The sequence below is a fragment of the Lepidochelys kempii genome, chromosome 13 (assembly GCF_965140265.1).
Source record: "Lepidochelys kempii isolate rLepKem1 chromosome 13, rLepKem1.hap2, whole genome shotgun sequence".
NCBI lineage: Eukaryota > Metazoa > Chordata > Testudines > Cheloniidae > Lepidochelys > Lepidochelys kempii.
In genome coordinates, this window is record NC_133268.1 from 17,678,323 (window position 1) to 17,694,641 (window position 16,319).

General features: G+C 43.4%; 1 protein-coding gene across 2 annotated transcripts in view; it reads left to right on the forward strand.

Moving 5' to 3' along the window:
- The window catches only part of PREX1 (phosphatidylinositol-3,4,5-trisphosphate dependent Rac exchange factor 1), a 223,137-nt gene that overhangs the window by 189,810 nt on the left and 17,008 nt on the right, over positions 1 to 16,319 (forward strand). The window contains exons 21-29 of one of the 2 annotated variants that reach the window (XM_073309488.1): positions 350 to 521; positions 3,316 to 3,482; positions 4,339 to 4,500; positions 5,114 to 5,324; positions 6,630 to 6,909; positions 8,647 to 8,847; positions 14,011 to 14,099; positions 14,611 to 14,693; positions 15,418 to 15,508. In XM_073309488.1, coding sequence (XP_073165589.1) covers positions 350 to 521; positions 3,316 to 3,482; positions 4,339 to 4,500; positions 5,114 to 5,324; positions 6,630 to 6,909; positions 8,647 to 8,847; positions 14,011 to 14,099; positions 14,611 to 14,693; positions 15,418 to 15,508 — 1,456 coding nt within the window. The remainder of the gene's footprint in view (positions 1 to 349; positions 522 to 3,315; positions 3,483 to 4,338; positions 4,501 to 5,113; positions 5,325 to 6,629; positions 6,910 to 8,646; positions 8,848 to 14,010; positions 14,100 to 14,610; positions 14,694 to 15,417; positions 15,509 to 16,319) is intronic. The other variant, XM_073309490.1, reaches the window with a different exon arrangement.

Consider the following 16,319-nt stretch of genomic DNA (forward strand, 5'->3'; position numbering starts at 1 on the left):
GGGGGATCGGACCTGGATTCTACTCCAGTCCACTTTGGAGATAGGGATGAGCTGCAAAATTCACATATACATCCAGGTTTATACTCCAAACTACACCCCTTCTTCAGAGTGTTCAGGTGTTTGTATCTAAGTTATTAATTCTTAGGTTATGGTTGCAACAAGGTTCCAGTTGCCAGTAGACTAAACTCAGCTCTCACATACATGACACAGAACCCCTGACTAGAGGACAAAAACTTTTCACAGCCATCATCAAAAGGCTTAAAATCCATGCGAGAAGAGTGTGTGAAATCCAGGTGTATCCCTGATGAAGTTGAGGCAGCTCTTCATAGTGTTCCTGTTCTTTTGAAAGGGATTGTACCAGTGGGTGTACCGAACACACGAAGACGCTGAAGAGGATAGAGCTCAGCAGCCAACATTTAACTCGTACCTGAACGGCAGCCATCTTGAGTCAAGCGAAGGACAGCTCTCAGTGGAAGGAAGTGCAGAACTGGATCCCCTTTATAAAAGCCAACAGGAAGCAGGTAAAGGAAAGCCCACCCAATTTCATGAAGGAAGGAAATGTAGGCAGGCAAGCCAGACACTTTCTGATTACTCGGGAGAAAAGGGGTGATGGAACTGTGAAATGTAATTATTGCTGTAGAAAATCTCTCATTCTAGCAAAATGTGCAACAAGCTGCAGCTTCCCCGGTGAAATATTATCATGCTCCAGTTTATTTGGGAGGAACATGAAATTGGGATGTAACATGGAAATCTTGCTGTTGTGGCTCTCAACAGAGAGGAATGTCCCCTGCTCTGAACAGAAGAGACAGCATTAATTAATTGTGGAGTTTTAGAGCCTGTTTCTTGCTGGCGCCTTTGGGAATCTCTATAAGTACGAAAGTCACAAAGCTAGGTAGGCAGAAAACCCTCCGCTTTGCAGTACATCTGCTTAGTATTCTCTCTTGCATGCCATGCCCTACAGTCAATGACTGGGGCCCCACATGCTGGGAAAGTATGTACTAATAGGAGTTGTATAGTTGGTAGCTGTGACGTCAAGCCACAACCCAGCATAATTACACGGTGTCTGAATTTTGGGTCAAGATGCATCACATTGGAAAACACTTTTCATGAAGTGAGCCCCACCCCTGTGCCATGTGTAGCTCAACTTCTTTGGATAGTTCTCCTAGCTCTTGCTCAGTAGAAAGCAGGGACTGATTCACTCTTGGAATATGGGATACTCAACAAGCCCTGTAAGGGGTCGGGTCTCAACTATAGTAAGGGACCGTGGGATATGGTTTACTGGCCTCCCTAGGGTGAGCTAAAGCTGAGAGATGAAAATGAAAGGCTAAAATGACAGGAGAAAGGAAGTTCTTCCTCTGAGACATCTGGCCCCCATTTGGCATTTTGGCCATGTGGCTCCCATTGTGGGCATTAGATTATGACTAAAACAAATATGGTATTTATACTTAACAGAAAATTTAATCCAAATGTAACAGAGCCCTGGGCATGATTCTTTGGCATGGTACAATCTAACCTTTAGGGGCAGATTCTGATAGCCCCATTCACATTGAGCAGCCATCTACGCCATATTGGCTTCAGAGGTACTCCTGACATGCATACAGTGAAGGATGTACACAAAGCATTTGCAAGACTAGGGCTCAAGCAAGACTCAGGCCCACCATGTTTATCTCTTCCACATATTGTCTGTGTTTCTTAGCCTGCTATGCCAAATGAAACCAGATTGCAATATCCCCCGTCTTACCCCTCCAGGACAATTGCTCATTATTAAAGTTTCTGGAGTGAGCACTTCTGGTAGCTGTGTGGTATCATCTCCCACAAAGGAAGGGCTGGGTGATGGCGGCAGCAGCAGGGGGAGGGAGAAGTGTTCCCTGGAGCTGTGTGGATGACATGGCTGCAAACTAAAGGTCTGCAAATAACTCGAGCTAGAATAATGTCATTTTTTTGTAATTCAAGTGACTGATATTCTGGACCAAATTTTCAGAGGGTGTGCAAATTGTGTCAGCAACATTTCTGGGCACATCACTTTCTACAGGCAACCCTCCCCTTAGTCTAAGTATAAGTAAAAAGACTGACTTACTTCATATTAAGATATTGATAGAGAAAATTAATTGATGTGGGAGGACATTCCCAAAGAACACTCCAAGGGGTATGCAAGTTGAATCCAGACTCACTGGACCCCTATTAACAATAGATCTGGGATCACGTGTACAGCAATGCAAGTTGCATGCAGACCCTAATGCACCAGGGGATCTGAAGCCAAACACTGTATCTCCTAAACAGGGGTGTGTGCAAGGGGGAGCAAGCAGGGGCATGCCCCCCCGCCCCAATAATTGTTGCAGGCACAGAACTTCTCCAGCTCCAGGGCTGCAGAAGCAGGGAGATTGAGCTGCTGCTGGGGCTGGGTGGGGAGGGGGTACAGCGAGTTCCTCCTGGAACTGGGTTGGTAGGGGGGCAGCAAGCTCCTCCCCGGGGGTGGGAGGGCAGTGAGCTCCGGCTGTATGGGGGAGCAAGCTCCTCCCAGGGAGGGGGGGCTGTGAGTTCCTCCTGGGGCCAGGGAGAGAGGGGAGGCAGCGAGCTCTGGCTGGGTGGAGGGGAGGCAGCGAGCTCCTTTTGGGGGTGAAAGTGGGGCAGCAAGCTCCGGCCTGGGAGGAAGGGAGGAAGTGACCTCCTCCTGGGGCGAGGTGGGGAGGGGGGGCAGCAAGCTCCTCCCAGGACTGGGAGGGGAGGGAGGGTAGCAAGCTCCTCCCGGGGCCAGTGGGGAGCGGGGAGAGAGATCTTCTGTGCCCCCCCACAGAAGGGGTCAAATTTAAATTCCTGTGCATGCCCCTGCTCCTAAAAGGTAGGGGCTGGTCGAGAAAAAACCAAGGATAGGCCACTGCAAGACGCACTGCAGCACCTCTGGACTGCCTCTGCTGGTGAAGTTCGTGCTGAGTGGCATTGACAGCTGCCTTGCAGAGGAGGTGGTGAGAGCACGGACTGCCCTTCCCTGGGACGACTCTCCCTCTGGCACAGCTGCATGTGAAGTGCACTCACCAGGGTGAACCTGCAGCACTAACTGCAATTTGGAGTACAGTGGTGACAGGGCTTCAAGGGAAGTCAGTTAGGAACAGTAAACTGCTTCGTGTTTCATCGAGGACATTGAGAGCTAATGTAATTTACCTCCCATTTGAGAGTCCCTGCCAGGTACCATGATCTGTGCCATAAATGTATGCTGGGCATACGTGTCTCCTGAGCGTGTGTGCACATGCACACCTGCGTTTGTGAGTGTGTGTGTTTCTGAGTGTTGGTTCCCTAACGGCTTGCCTTTGGTTCTAGTCTCTCCGTTGATCATGAGCGAAGACATGCATCTCATTAGCTTGACTGTGGACAATGTCCATCTGGAACACGCGGTGGTGTATGAATACGTCAGCACTGCTGGGATCAAGTGTTATGTCTTGGAGAAAACCGTAGAGCCAAAGGGTTGTTTCAATCTGACTGCAAAGGTACCCGCCACCATACATTGCCAGCTTCCTTTCCAAGCACAATAAGGGAAACCAATGAGCCAGGCTTACCCGCTTTGTCTGTTTGGTGACACGGCATGTTATGCTATTGGCCCTGCCTGGAGCTTAGGCTAGTTCATTAGAATGCACCAGTATAGAGTAACTAACTCCTGTTTGGTACAGGCAAGTTGCACTGACTCTCCCTTCATTTCAACTCTTGAGGACTTGAGTCAAGACACTCTTGAAGGAGGGTCCTCAGCTGGGAAACTCTCCCAGTGAAACTCTCCCATTTTTGTCTGTCCACTAGAGCAGGAGTTTGCTGCTTCTCAGGGCAAATGTGAAGTTCATCCTTTCAGGGAAACATTTGCTGCCCCTTGGGGTAAGACTATGGAGGTTTTCCCCATCAGATGCGTTGGGTTGGTTGATATGAAGCATGGGTTTGATTGCTGCCTAGTGTGGGCAGGAATGATTGGTATTATGTTTTGGTGTGCACTACAATGGACAAATAATAAATGTCTGCATCAACTAACAATAACATTATTGGCGTGTCCATGCTGGGACAAAGCAGAAATAACAAGACAGAGCAAATGTGCCAGAGACTGAACATTCCCTGTGGCAAAATGACTGTTTTGAGCACATCCAATATATTTTTAAAACTTCTGGCTGAAGTTTTGAAGTGTTGAGATTAGGCATGACAATGATTCAGAAGGGCTAATTAGGGAAGAAAGAGGGCTGGATGTGTGCTGAATGCCACTTTCCTGAAACATGCCAAAATGTGGGGTGTATACTGCAGTGGAAGGATATTGCAGTATTCCTGGCTTTCAGCCCTTTACCATTGGAATTTTGTTTCGTTTTTCAGATTTTAGAAGCCTTTGCTGCAGATGACAGTCACTTTGTGAAGAACTGCAAGAAGCTCATCTCCCAAAGCAGAGCTGTGGAGACCATGCCAGAGTATGATTTCCGGCAAACCTGTGACACTAAGCTGGAGAGCATCTGCAAAAGGCTCACCAACTACCACAAGGTGCAGCGTTATTAGATCTCAGTGGCGTATCTAGACAGTCCTATACTGTCAAAATAGTGGGGTCTGAGTATTCTTTGCTGTGTTTTCTCCATTAATTGCTTTAGAGAGAAGTGTTCTACTGATCTGAGCACAGAACTAGAAGTTATGTAGATTGCAAACTCTGTGGGATAAGGACTTCTCTCTAGAGCATCTACACACTGTTGTCTCTATGGGCTGGAATGCATGCCTCTGCTGACAGATCCATCCTGCTCATCCAAATGAGGAGCCCAACCCCGTTCCCCATCAATGACAAGAGCTGTCACATGTCTGTGTTGTGCACACAAGTTACTATGATTGCATGAGCACACTGTATACCTGTATGCACAAACTAAGTATGCTTTCGGTACAGTTATCTGACATGTTTGGAATCTGACCCTCAGAAGAACTTTTTAAACAATTCTCAAAGAAATTAAAATGTCATTTTTTCCAGTGATATTTTTGGAACAGTACCTTCCAGTATAGCAGAGATGAGATGGCTGTGGAAATGGTAGACTGGCAGGGAAAAATAAGGATCTTCTGTGTTGCATCATCTTTTTTTGCAAATGAAATCTCACAAACTTGCTTTATGCCCCAGTTTGCAGATGAGCTCAAAATGAAGGTGAGCCCAGCCTTCAAACAAGCCACATCGGAGCCTCACCCCCTCAACAGCATGGATTTCTGCCCCACCAACTGCCACATTAACCTCATGGAGGTATCCTACCCCAAAAACACTACCTCAACAGGAAGGTCATTCAGCATTCGCATTGGACGGAAGCCATCTATAATTGGTCTTGATCCAGAACAAGGTGCTCATGAGTGCTTCAGTGGCATTATTTTAGTAAAAAGAGGAGTTGTATTTTCAGTGAGTTCAAGACAAATCCAAAGAAATGTTGCCTTGACAATATACTTTTTTTCTTCTTCTTAAAATGCTCATAGTAAAGTGGCAGGCAGTATGCAGTTACTGTAAAATAACTCAATGCCTTGGGCACAGAGTATGGCCTGAAGTCAAACATCTTTAACAGCGAAGTAATGTGGCTTTCTCATCACACCTAAAATGCCCTGGGGTGTTTTTTCCACTTAGAAGAGTTGTCTTATTGAGTGGAAGAAAAAAGTGATGGGGCTAAGTGGTTCCATAATGTGAAGTTGTATCATAATCGCAAGGGTGAGAAACCTCAAGTAGCCAATCAGATAGTAGTGCTCTTCCCTCTGAGCCATTACTAAACTAATCCCCCACATTGGCACTAGGCGGCTCTGTAATGTTGGAGGTGCTATCTTTCAGATATATGGCTACTACTTAAGATTTCCTTGCCAGGTAAATCCTTGTGCTGCAATGTTTCACTGTTGTACCTCTCACAATATACTTCTGAGTCATTCAGTGTCCAACAAGATGAGTGTGCAAGAGGACTTGGGACAGCCCCATGGAAATCTGGACTATCCCAAATATTGAAGAATGGTTGGAGACCCTTTTCAAATTAGGCCAACGAGAGAAGCCCTGCCCACTTGTACTTTTTAAAGATCCCACGGCACTTTTCATGAGAGTAGGAGGGGATAATCACAGTATCACAGTCATGTTCCAGCTCTGCTGCGGATATTCTCCTTGCCACCATTTGTAAATGAAAATAATTATTCTTTACTTTTCCTGACAATGATAGTTATTTTCCCAGGGGTCAGTTTTCCCATCTGTAAAGCTGGGATAATACTGACTTAACAGGTTTGTTTCAATCTTAAATTGGTTGCATCGAGCTCCTCAGATGGTCAGTGCTATGAATGGGCAATGTATTATTATTAGTTATATGAGTTACCATGATCATGAACTACAGTAATGGCAAAAAATTTAGTTTGCATGCCATGGAGAAGTCCTATAGAATAAATAGAAAGTTATATTTTTGCCACAATGTTTTAAAGAAGGTTCAAGATTCCTATAGGGAAGTGCACATTCTCTATTAAACACTGTAGGATTTTAGAGCAATTTCTGTAGACTAACCTATTTAAATTTCTGTATGAGCCTGTTGGTTTAATTCCTGTTAAATTCCATAGAAACCTGCTCTAAGTATTGAGAGGTAATACATACAGTCACTAGAGCCATACTAACTACTTCCTTCAATGTTTAGTAGGTACTCTGAATCCAGTCTCATACACTCAACATTGCATCACCACCATGGCTGCACCATCATGGAAGTGCCTAACCCCAGAAGATGGAGAACTCAACCCACATGAACAATATGAGGGTAGCTTTGGCCAGCAGAATGGGGGAACAAACCAGGAGGAAAGGGGACTCAGCTTTCTGCTGAAAGAAGAAGACCGGGAGATACAGGACTCGTACCTTCAACTTTTTAATAAACTAGATATTGCAGTGAAGGAAATGAAGCAATACGTCTTTCAGATAAATAAGTGAGTAAAGAGACCCCTGTGTGTGCGCTGCTGAGGGCACGTCCTAAATAAAGGGACACGCTATCTGAGAAAATGGAAATATGCAACCACAGAAATATATTCTGTGTCCATTAGCACAAATTATAATATGTTAGTATGTGTGTGCATACCCCCGCCCCCGCACTGCACCACGGCCTTTTGCTGGATGGAGGCGGCCGGACTTGCTCAAATGGAGATCCATCTACCTATATGTCATTTCCACTTACATAATGAGCTAGTGTAGCTGCTCTTTGCACTCTCTGGCTTGAAGTCTATGTTAGAACTAAAGGTTGTCCATTCTGGTTCTGATTCCTATTATTTGTTAAAGTCCAAGAGTGGGCTAAGTGCTGTACAAGACACAGACACTGGGAAAATCCCTGCCCCGAAGAGTTTATCTATAAGACTGACATAAAAATACACTGGGAGGCCCAGATGAGGGAGCTATTTTAGATCGGAAGTCAGTAGTCAAAAGGGATTTGAATAAGGAGGGCCTGGCAGACTAGGACTGAGAGTTCATTCCATGGAGAGGGGAAGCAAGGGAGAAGGTACAGAAATTGTAACAGGAGAAGAAAGGAACAATGAGGCTGACATTGTTAGTGGAATGAAGAGGGAAGGTGGGATATGGCAGGAGTTGGATCAATTACAAAGGCCACTGCTTATGCCCCATGTGTGTGCATTTAACTCGTGACCATGGTGGTTGTGTGTGTGGGTCAGGCCATAGACTGTTATGATACATGCCCTACTTGGGTTGTGGGGGATAATGTTTTCTTATTCTAAGATGAACAGCAGAAGGGGCTCAGTCTTCCCCTTCTGTCCTTCTTTTTCTGGCTTTAACCATGGGTGTCAGCTTAATAGGTCAAGTAAAAAGGACTCTTTATAAATGTGATTGCAGTTTGGCAGACTCAGCACGCAGGAAAATCTGCAAGGCTTTGGGCCAGTCTCAGCAGGATGAGATCTCCTGAAAGAGTTAGCACATACTGACTAGAATTCTTCCTCCACTGGCCAATAAAAGGCAAATTTATGATGTATACTCTGTGGTTTTTGGAGTGCCAGTTAGTGTCTAGAGGAAAAATCCAGCAGGAAAAAGGATGCAAACGTGGGGACATTTCTTCACTCTTGATGGAAGTGAGACTATTTGTGCAGAATAATTTATTTTAGCAAATAATTACACTTTAAAATGTGCCTAAGAGTCTCACAGTATTTTGCAGAAAATCGGGTGGATGACTATTCCTACCATACTGCCACAGTTCTGTGTTGCTGTCTTTTTTTATTACAAACACTATTAATGGGGAGGGGATCATCTAGACCTGCTCAAAACTCTCATAACCAAAACTCACCTGGTTTTGAGAGTTCTTGCAGGGCATGTTTGATTAGGTTTTTGAACCTGGGTTGATACTTTTGTACAAGCTATCTGAAAGTCAGTGCTTTTAACCTTAAACTAGTCAGAACTTGGCAGTTTTAGCCAAGTTTCATGTTGCACTTTAGGTTCTGAATGAATGCAAAATTCACCTACTGTGAGTTCACATGAACTAAAACCAAAAAAAATTTGCATGCGAATCAAACTGAGTGAGTTTCAGGTAGCTCCCATCTACATATAGCTGAAGTAATAGAAATGTTGCTTTTGTTTTCAAGTGCACTTGAGTTCAGATCACAGTAGTGAATGCATAACTCACAAGATTACTCACCAGTCACTGAGAGCAATGTGTTTTACCTTTCTAGGCTTTTGTCCACCATAACAGAACCCACTGGCACATGTGAACATCTGTCCAGTGAGGAGACATCCCCACCTTCCTTGGGGGCTGAAGAGAGTGACACTGACAAAGCTGAGCATGGTGGGAGTAAGAAGGTTTGTTTCAAAGTTTCTGAGGAGGACCAGGAAGACTCAGGACATGACACAATGAGTTTCAGAGACTCCTACAGGTGTGTTCAAAGATATACATGGCTCTCCATTCTGGTCGGCAGTGTACTTTGAGGCTATTTAATCTTAATATTACAGTGCTGGATGGTAATTAGAGAGATTAATAATCAGAAAGTCAAGTAACTGATACATAGGATAATGCTGTTGAAATTCATAATACTAATGAATTAGTACCTAGTACCACATTAGTACTAATATGTGGTAGTTATACATTATGCTTACACTTTAAAAGTGCCATACAAACTGTAGCATATATCCTGAAATCCTTACTGCTTACTTAGCAAAACCGTCCTTGAAGTAACTTCAATTTTTATTATTGAGTACATGCTTCAGTGTTCCCCCCATTACCTAATTAATGGGCCTATAGGTCTGGACACTTAGGACTTGATTCCATTCCCACAGAAGCCTGTGGCAAGACTCCCATCAGCATCAGGGAATGTAAGAATGGGCCCCAGTTCCTGCTCATATGGTATGCATTTAAGTGTATCCAGTACAGGATTCCCAACGTCTCATCCATTTGACATGGCTCACATGTCACACAGGCTACCACAGGATCCATTTACTGCAGGGTCAAAAGATCAGATAGTCATCTAAGGTCAGAGAGAAGGCTGTTCTCCAATGAAGTGCGGCAGCTGCAGGAGGGAATTCTCCAGGGTTTCAGGAGGTGTAGCCCATTGCTTTAAGACCTACTCAGCAGCTTCTGTATCTGATCCTGATGGTTTAGTGCCTCATGTGTACAAACACATTGTCCACAGAAAATGCAGACTAATTAGGGTTTGGGAGTGATTATGCCGATGGTTGTATCTTGGTTCCAGTCTGAGGTTTCTAGGCTAAACAATGTTAATGTAGCACCAGTTGTCAGGAGAGCTCACCAGCAGGATTGTAATGATGCTGTATTGTTCTTTGTGATTTTAGGTCTTAAGCAGAACAGTTTCTAGACAATACATTGAATGATAAGGAAGCAAAGGAAAAGCATGTACCGGACTGTAATTCCTGATATTAATATGGGTGTGGTGATTTGCTACAAGGATAACCACTCTTAGTATAGTTACGCACTGTGGGCTGATTAACCACCATGGGATTTCCCCTGGTAAACACAGACATCCAGATTTATCCCTGGTGTATCTCCAGTCATGTTTGTAGAATTACACCAGGGATGGTTCTGGTCCCAAGAGTGTTTCTATTCTTGGGAAAGTTATAAGACCAGTATAGCATTTAAAGTGGAATGGTATTGGAATATTCCCCATCAAATTACTCCATTTAGGATCCTCCAATAATGTTAATTTTTACCTGCCTCAGGTTCCCAAATACCCTGGGGTTCACTCTACATTTATCATCTATTAGGACAAAGCAATAAGACCTACTATGGGCACCAGAAGATCTTGCAGGGGTCCTCACTTCAAGCAAATATTAAAGTAGTGTGTTTCTTATGGACTTTCAGCAGGTGCAAGGGCTCCCATATGACTTCTTGCAGGAAGTCCTGTGAAGCCTCTGGCCAGCTCTTGGGAGTCCCCTTTCAGGTTTTCAGAGTAGAATGAAGAGAGACAGGGTTTTTCTCAGGTGTTAGCACTCTGAACCAGCTTCTGGTCTGAGGTGCACAGCCCAGCATAATTACCAGTGCCACAGTGAGTGCCCCTAGAGAGAGACAGCAATGCCCACTACTGCTAGGATTTTTAAAGGTGCCTAAAGAAATTAGGCACCCAACTCCCTTAGGTCCTTTGAAAATTCCAGTCTATGTGTTTTGGGATTAGAACCCAGCTGTGCAGCTCAAGGTTAGAACTAGGTTCTCTGGGGCATATTTCTCTTAGGAAATAAACAGCATTATTTTCAAGTCAGTGCTTTATTTTGTAGTCAGTTATACATTATTAAGCTCAAGTTATCTCACTGCTCTTATTATCACACAGATAAGCATAGCAAACACTCCTTCCCCCATCCCCCACTCACAACCCCTCCAATCCAAGGCTTTTAGAAAATTTACTTATCTTGGAACATCAAAAAGTTTAATGTGACTTTTCCCCTCCTATACCATATAACTGTGAGCCACAGAAGCTCGACAGAGTTTGTAGGCTGCTTGATCTTATAATCGATGCTATTGTAAGAAGATTTTTCCATTCAAGTCTGTGAACAATTTTCCCAGAAGCCTAAAACACTGAGAAGTAGAAATGGACATCCCGCCTTTTTTAAAAAAAATGGGTCTTTGAAACCACAAACCCAAATATTTGCTCAGGTGTCTCAAAATCTTGTTTTTGAGACAAGATTGACTTGCTGCTTCTCCTGGAATATTTGCTGCTGAAGGAAATCTCACACACTCCACAAGAGCCGTCTTTCTTGGAAGAGTACGTTTTTTAAGGCAGGACTTCAGAAGAGAGTAAACAAGTTGCCTTTTTCATCTTCTAATGGAGAAGAATGTGCATGTTATAGGCCTGCTCTAGTACAGAGCAGTCTTGTCAAAGAGAGTTATAAAAATCAGAATAATTCAGTCTAATCACGCATCACTGAAGCTTGTGCAGTATGGACCTTTTCTCCTTGTTGCTATTTACATTGATGCAAATGAGGTATAAAATGCTACTCTATCAGAATGGTAGCATGTTATCTTCATTGTGCACTGATGTAAGTGGCTACACAAGATGCAGAGCGGTGAAAAATCAGAAGCCTTGCTTTAACTGTTTAACCTTTTGGCATCTGCTTATGTGCTAGGTTGGGATAAACTCTCGGAGGTCGTGATTTGACCATGGGTGACCCCAAATGAGAGTTAGCACGTTTGGTTGTTCCTGGGCCTGAAGGATGAAAAGGTCCAGATTCTGATCTCTGTGACACCAGCTGTCAGTGAAGACAATAGTTATTCCAGATTTAAACCAGTGTATCTGAACAGAGCATCCAGCCTACAAAAACTGTATTTGCAATTGTAGCTTTTTTACATTAGATGATGCTGGCATCTGGAATTCTTCACAACAGTCCATATGATCTCTTCTTGCTCTGTGTGGTAAGGCACGTAGATGGCTTTTAGATAGGCTCAGCGTGTCCACTGCATTATTGGCCATGGAAATGTGGCTTGATAGAGCTTTGCATGAGTCTGATAGCAGCAATGACTACTGAACACTAAACGGTACTAAGAAACAGCCCTGAACTGGGTAGTGTTCATGCTAATTTATGTGAAAGCCTCAACGTATTTTAGAATCTACAAAGTAAGGAAAAAAATAGGCCACAACAGTTGATTAGTTGATTAGAAGTGCTATTTCTTTTACTTTCTTGTTTTAAAACAGTGATAGCATGAGCTGTAGAGTCTCATTCACAGGAATTAATATTTATTTCCTCTAACACTGGAGCTTTTTTACAAGTAGAAAAATGCATTTTCTTATTTTAAACCCTGGTCTAGGTACCAAGTAGGGTGACTTTGGTGGGTTCAAACTTGTTCCTAGTAGACATTTGCCCACCCCAATATGAAAACCTGCTTATGTGCTTTGAAGGTCTTTTAATGAAATACAAAGAATTGTCTCTTTTAATAGGAAGCCCATTTTTGAATCCTGTTTTACTTACACAGATTCAACAATTGAGCCTAATCTATTATGGGTAACACAGTGAGATCAAAGATAGAGTCTCCGTGGGGCTGTGACTTGCTTTAGAATTTTACACATAAATGTAAAATAGGAAAGATTATTCTGTCTTATCTTTATGAAATAGAGGCAAACAATTAGGTACATGTAACAGATATGATAGTTACTCAAGGGGGAATCAAATGTATTTTGATAGTTTTTGATCCAGAAAATGGATACTGACGAGCTACAAAAATGAGCAAATTACAGATAAGAATATGCCTTGTTTGCATTAACCACACTCCTTTTTCATTGACTGTTGGGAGAACTAATTCAGAAGTGGTGTTTCTCCCAAAGGGTTTGTACTTCAGTTCAACAGTACTGGTTATCTCCCTTTAAACTTTTTCAGAAAGAGGAGAAAACAGACCTGACTGTAAGAGCTATTATCAAGGGCAAACAAAACCCAGTTCAGGGAAATAGGACTCTGTAGGTCCTTTTTATTAATGAGGGAAATTACTTTCATTCTTACAATAGCAAAGTTCAGAGCCCTTCTGGTTTAGGTTTACATTTTTTAAAATCAGTGCTGGTAAGTTTCCAAAGCTAAGGTTTGAAAAATTCTAAGCCAAGGCTAGATAAAAACAGTGAACTGGATTCTCCAGTCCATCCAGTTCTCTTTGCACCATGAGTATGGGGCAGTGAACTTGAAGCAGGAGGAGACTTGTGCTGGAGAATTCCCCCTGTGTACAGGAATCTTCTCTGGGGTAAAGCTGGTTGAAGTGACTCTCCTGCTTCCTTTGCCAGCTCTGAAGAGAGGCATGGCAGGGGCGGGAGGGGAGGGAGTGTGGTAAGGGAAGAGAAGGGAGTGGGCATGACAGTGCAAGGCTCCACTATGCTCAATTCTCCACTGGCATAAGGTCCTTAAGGTTCCCTTCCCTTTCAGCTCTGCCCCTGCAACTTTGTAACGTATGCTGGAGTTAGATGGCTGAGAATACATGACCAGGCCCCTGTGCTTGGGCTCAGTGGAGAATCAAGCCCACAGAGTTTAATTTTGTATTGGTAACCCTCTGGGTGTTCCAGGAGCATCTTTAATTAACTCTCTGTGCCCTGATAGTGATGAGACACTCACTGGGAAATCAGCGTTCATCCTTTATAAGAGACTTGCTCACAATCATGCTTCAATAGTCCCGAGAACTGAAGGATGTCCTCTTAGGGTACGTCTACACTGCAATTAAAACCCACGGCTGGCCAGAGCCAGCTGACTTGAGCTTGCAGGGCTTGGGCTAAGGGGCTGTTTAATTGTGGTGTAGACCAAGCTCTGGGACCCTCTCACCTTGCAGCATCCTAGAGCCCCAGCTCCTGCCGGAACATCTACCCTGCAATTAAACAGCCCCCTAGCCCGAGTCAGCTGGCACAGGCCAGCCATGGGTTTTTAATTGCAGTGTAGACATACATTTACTAGCCAAATCAGGAGGCCTCACTTAGTATTATTCAGTCCCTACTCAAGTCAGCTCACATTAATGAATAAGGACATTTCCCTGAGGGACTGTAGGGTTGAATATAAACCGAGTAATAACTGAGTCAAGGCCCCGGATAAGGAAAAATATTCAACATCTTCCTTTCTTCTCCTTCCAGTGAGTGTAACAGTAACCGGGACTCCGTGCTCTCCTACACCAGTGTACGGAGTAACAGCTCTTACCTGGGCAGCGATGAGATGGGATCAGGTGAGTGAGTGCCTGGCTATCAACCAGGCGTAATAAAAGAAGCTTTCCAACATCAGATGGCACAGCAGGCTAAACATCTACAGCTTTGCTGGTTGTTATTACCAGGGTGTTTAGCTGCAAAGGCGGTTCATTCAAAGGAACACAGACCAAACTAGTCACATGATAATTAAAGAGTTAGAGGTCGGCTCTTTCCTCAGTGGACCATTGTACTCTTGGTGTGTGGAGGAGAAATTAGGCCAGATTAGAGTCCTTTGTTGCTGATTTGCTTACAGAGGGTATTTGCGTAGTCTGAAAAATATTTTGATCTGTGGACTGGGGAAGGAGAGTTCGCAAGCCACTCAATTTGTCTTCATTGATCTCTTCAAGGTGATTATATTGCAATAATATTCTTCATTGTGAAAATCCCGGTCACAGTGCTTTTTTGGTTGTGCCGTAACCACATCACAAGATGTGAGAGACCCAAATTGATTAGATGGTTTATAAAAAAAAAAATTCATCTTTCCTTTATTAGGTGATGAACTTCCCAATGACATGAGGATTCCTTCGGACAAACAAGACAAACTCCATGGCTGTCTTGAGCATCTTTTTAACCAGGTACAGGACACTAGCACAGTTACATGAAGCAGCGTACGCTACATCACAGAACAAGATGTCAGAAATATTAGAGTCTGCGTTATTAAATCATATCTCAGTAGAGATCCAGCTAACAAGGTTTTGGAATAAGATGCGAGGAAGTGGATGTAAGATAGTTTGAGGAAACAGTTTTGTCTCCACCAACATTCAAGTCGCTCTGTGTGATTAGGACAAGGGTGACCTGCAGCTTTGGATTCATGACAAAGAGATTTGAAAACAGATGAGTGAAAACCAACAATGAGTGAAATCTTCCTGTTATGAGTGGTCAGAAAAGATCTCATCGACATAATTTTTGGAAAAACAGCCTCCTATTAGCGGAAAAGAATGTAACCAAAAGATGTCTTTACACATTTATAACCTCAGCTAAATTGTTCTTCTCTGTCTCCCTTGTTCACCAGAGCCCAGCTCATGACTCTCATGCCGATACTGCATACACATAATTCATACTAGGCTCCTGGGGAGAGATGAGGGCTGGAATGGTTTAATTATGTTTGCTAAGGATGAGACTTCCATCAAAATTAATAGCTCTAGACTGGTGTGGAGGCATCCAGCTTAGCTTAAGTGAATATGTTAATGCCAACATGCAGCAAATGCAACTCTTTTTGCACTTTTTCGCAATAAGTGGCCTCTTCAAAAATTCTCCTGGAGTTTTACTAAGAGTGACCTAATATAATTCCTGCTCCAGGTGGATGCTATCAATGCGCTCCTCAAAGGATCAGTCATAACCAAGGCCTTTGAAGAAACCAAGCACTTTCCAATGGACCACAGTTTGCAAGGTAAAAGAAAAACAGTTTGGTTGTATTAAATAATGTAATTTCCCAGAATACAACAAGCCCTTAACATTAAGAACTAGAGGTTCAGAAGTCAGTACACCCGAGTTCATGTACAAAATTGTGCACAGATAATTTGCACACACAGTTACAACAGTTATGTATGCAGTCACAATAACTGGACATATAAATGACCAGTGACGTGTTGACCATTGGTATTCTGTACTGTTCAGTGGGATCTCTACACATTATCCTGGAGGACTCACCTCTGTAGCACAACCCTAACAAGCTGATGGAGGGTCAAGTACTGCAGCTCTGTGGCACCCAAAAGTTCTGCATACGTTTGCTTAAGGAACTACTCCACATCTTTTTGGGGATGGATAATTGCCAGAATAACACCACACACATAACACCAATACACATTCTGGAAAGCAACCCATTCCTAAAGAGAGCACAAATGATGCTGTGTTTCTTTTCCTCAAGGAGGCTGATGGGAATTAGGCCTCGTGAGTTTGGTGACCAGAATGAGTTTTTTTCTCTCTGAAAAAGAGAGGAGTTTATTTCCTAAATATTTGCTACATTTCCTTTTCCTCTTGGAACCTAAACTCTTCTGTTATCTTGGCTGATCTTCAGGTGCTCTGGTCAAGGGCTCTCTCTCTTTCTTTTATCTCCTATTTTTAGCTACATTGGCAACTTGCATGGTCACTCTTCTTCAGAGTTAGGAGAGGCTCCTGTGAACGCTGTGGAAATGTTTTGAAAAGCCATGTTCCTGTGACATTTAAACAGCTGTAGAGTACCTATCACTGCCCTCACGTTC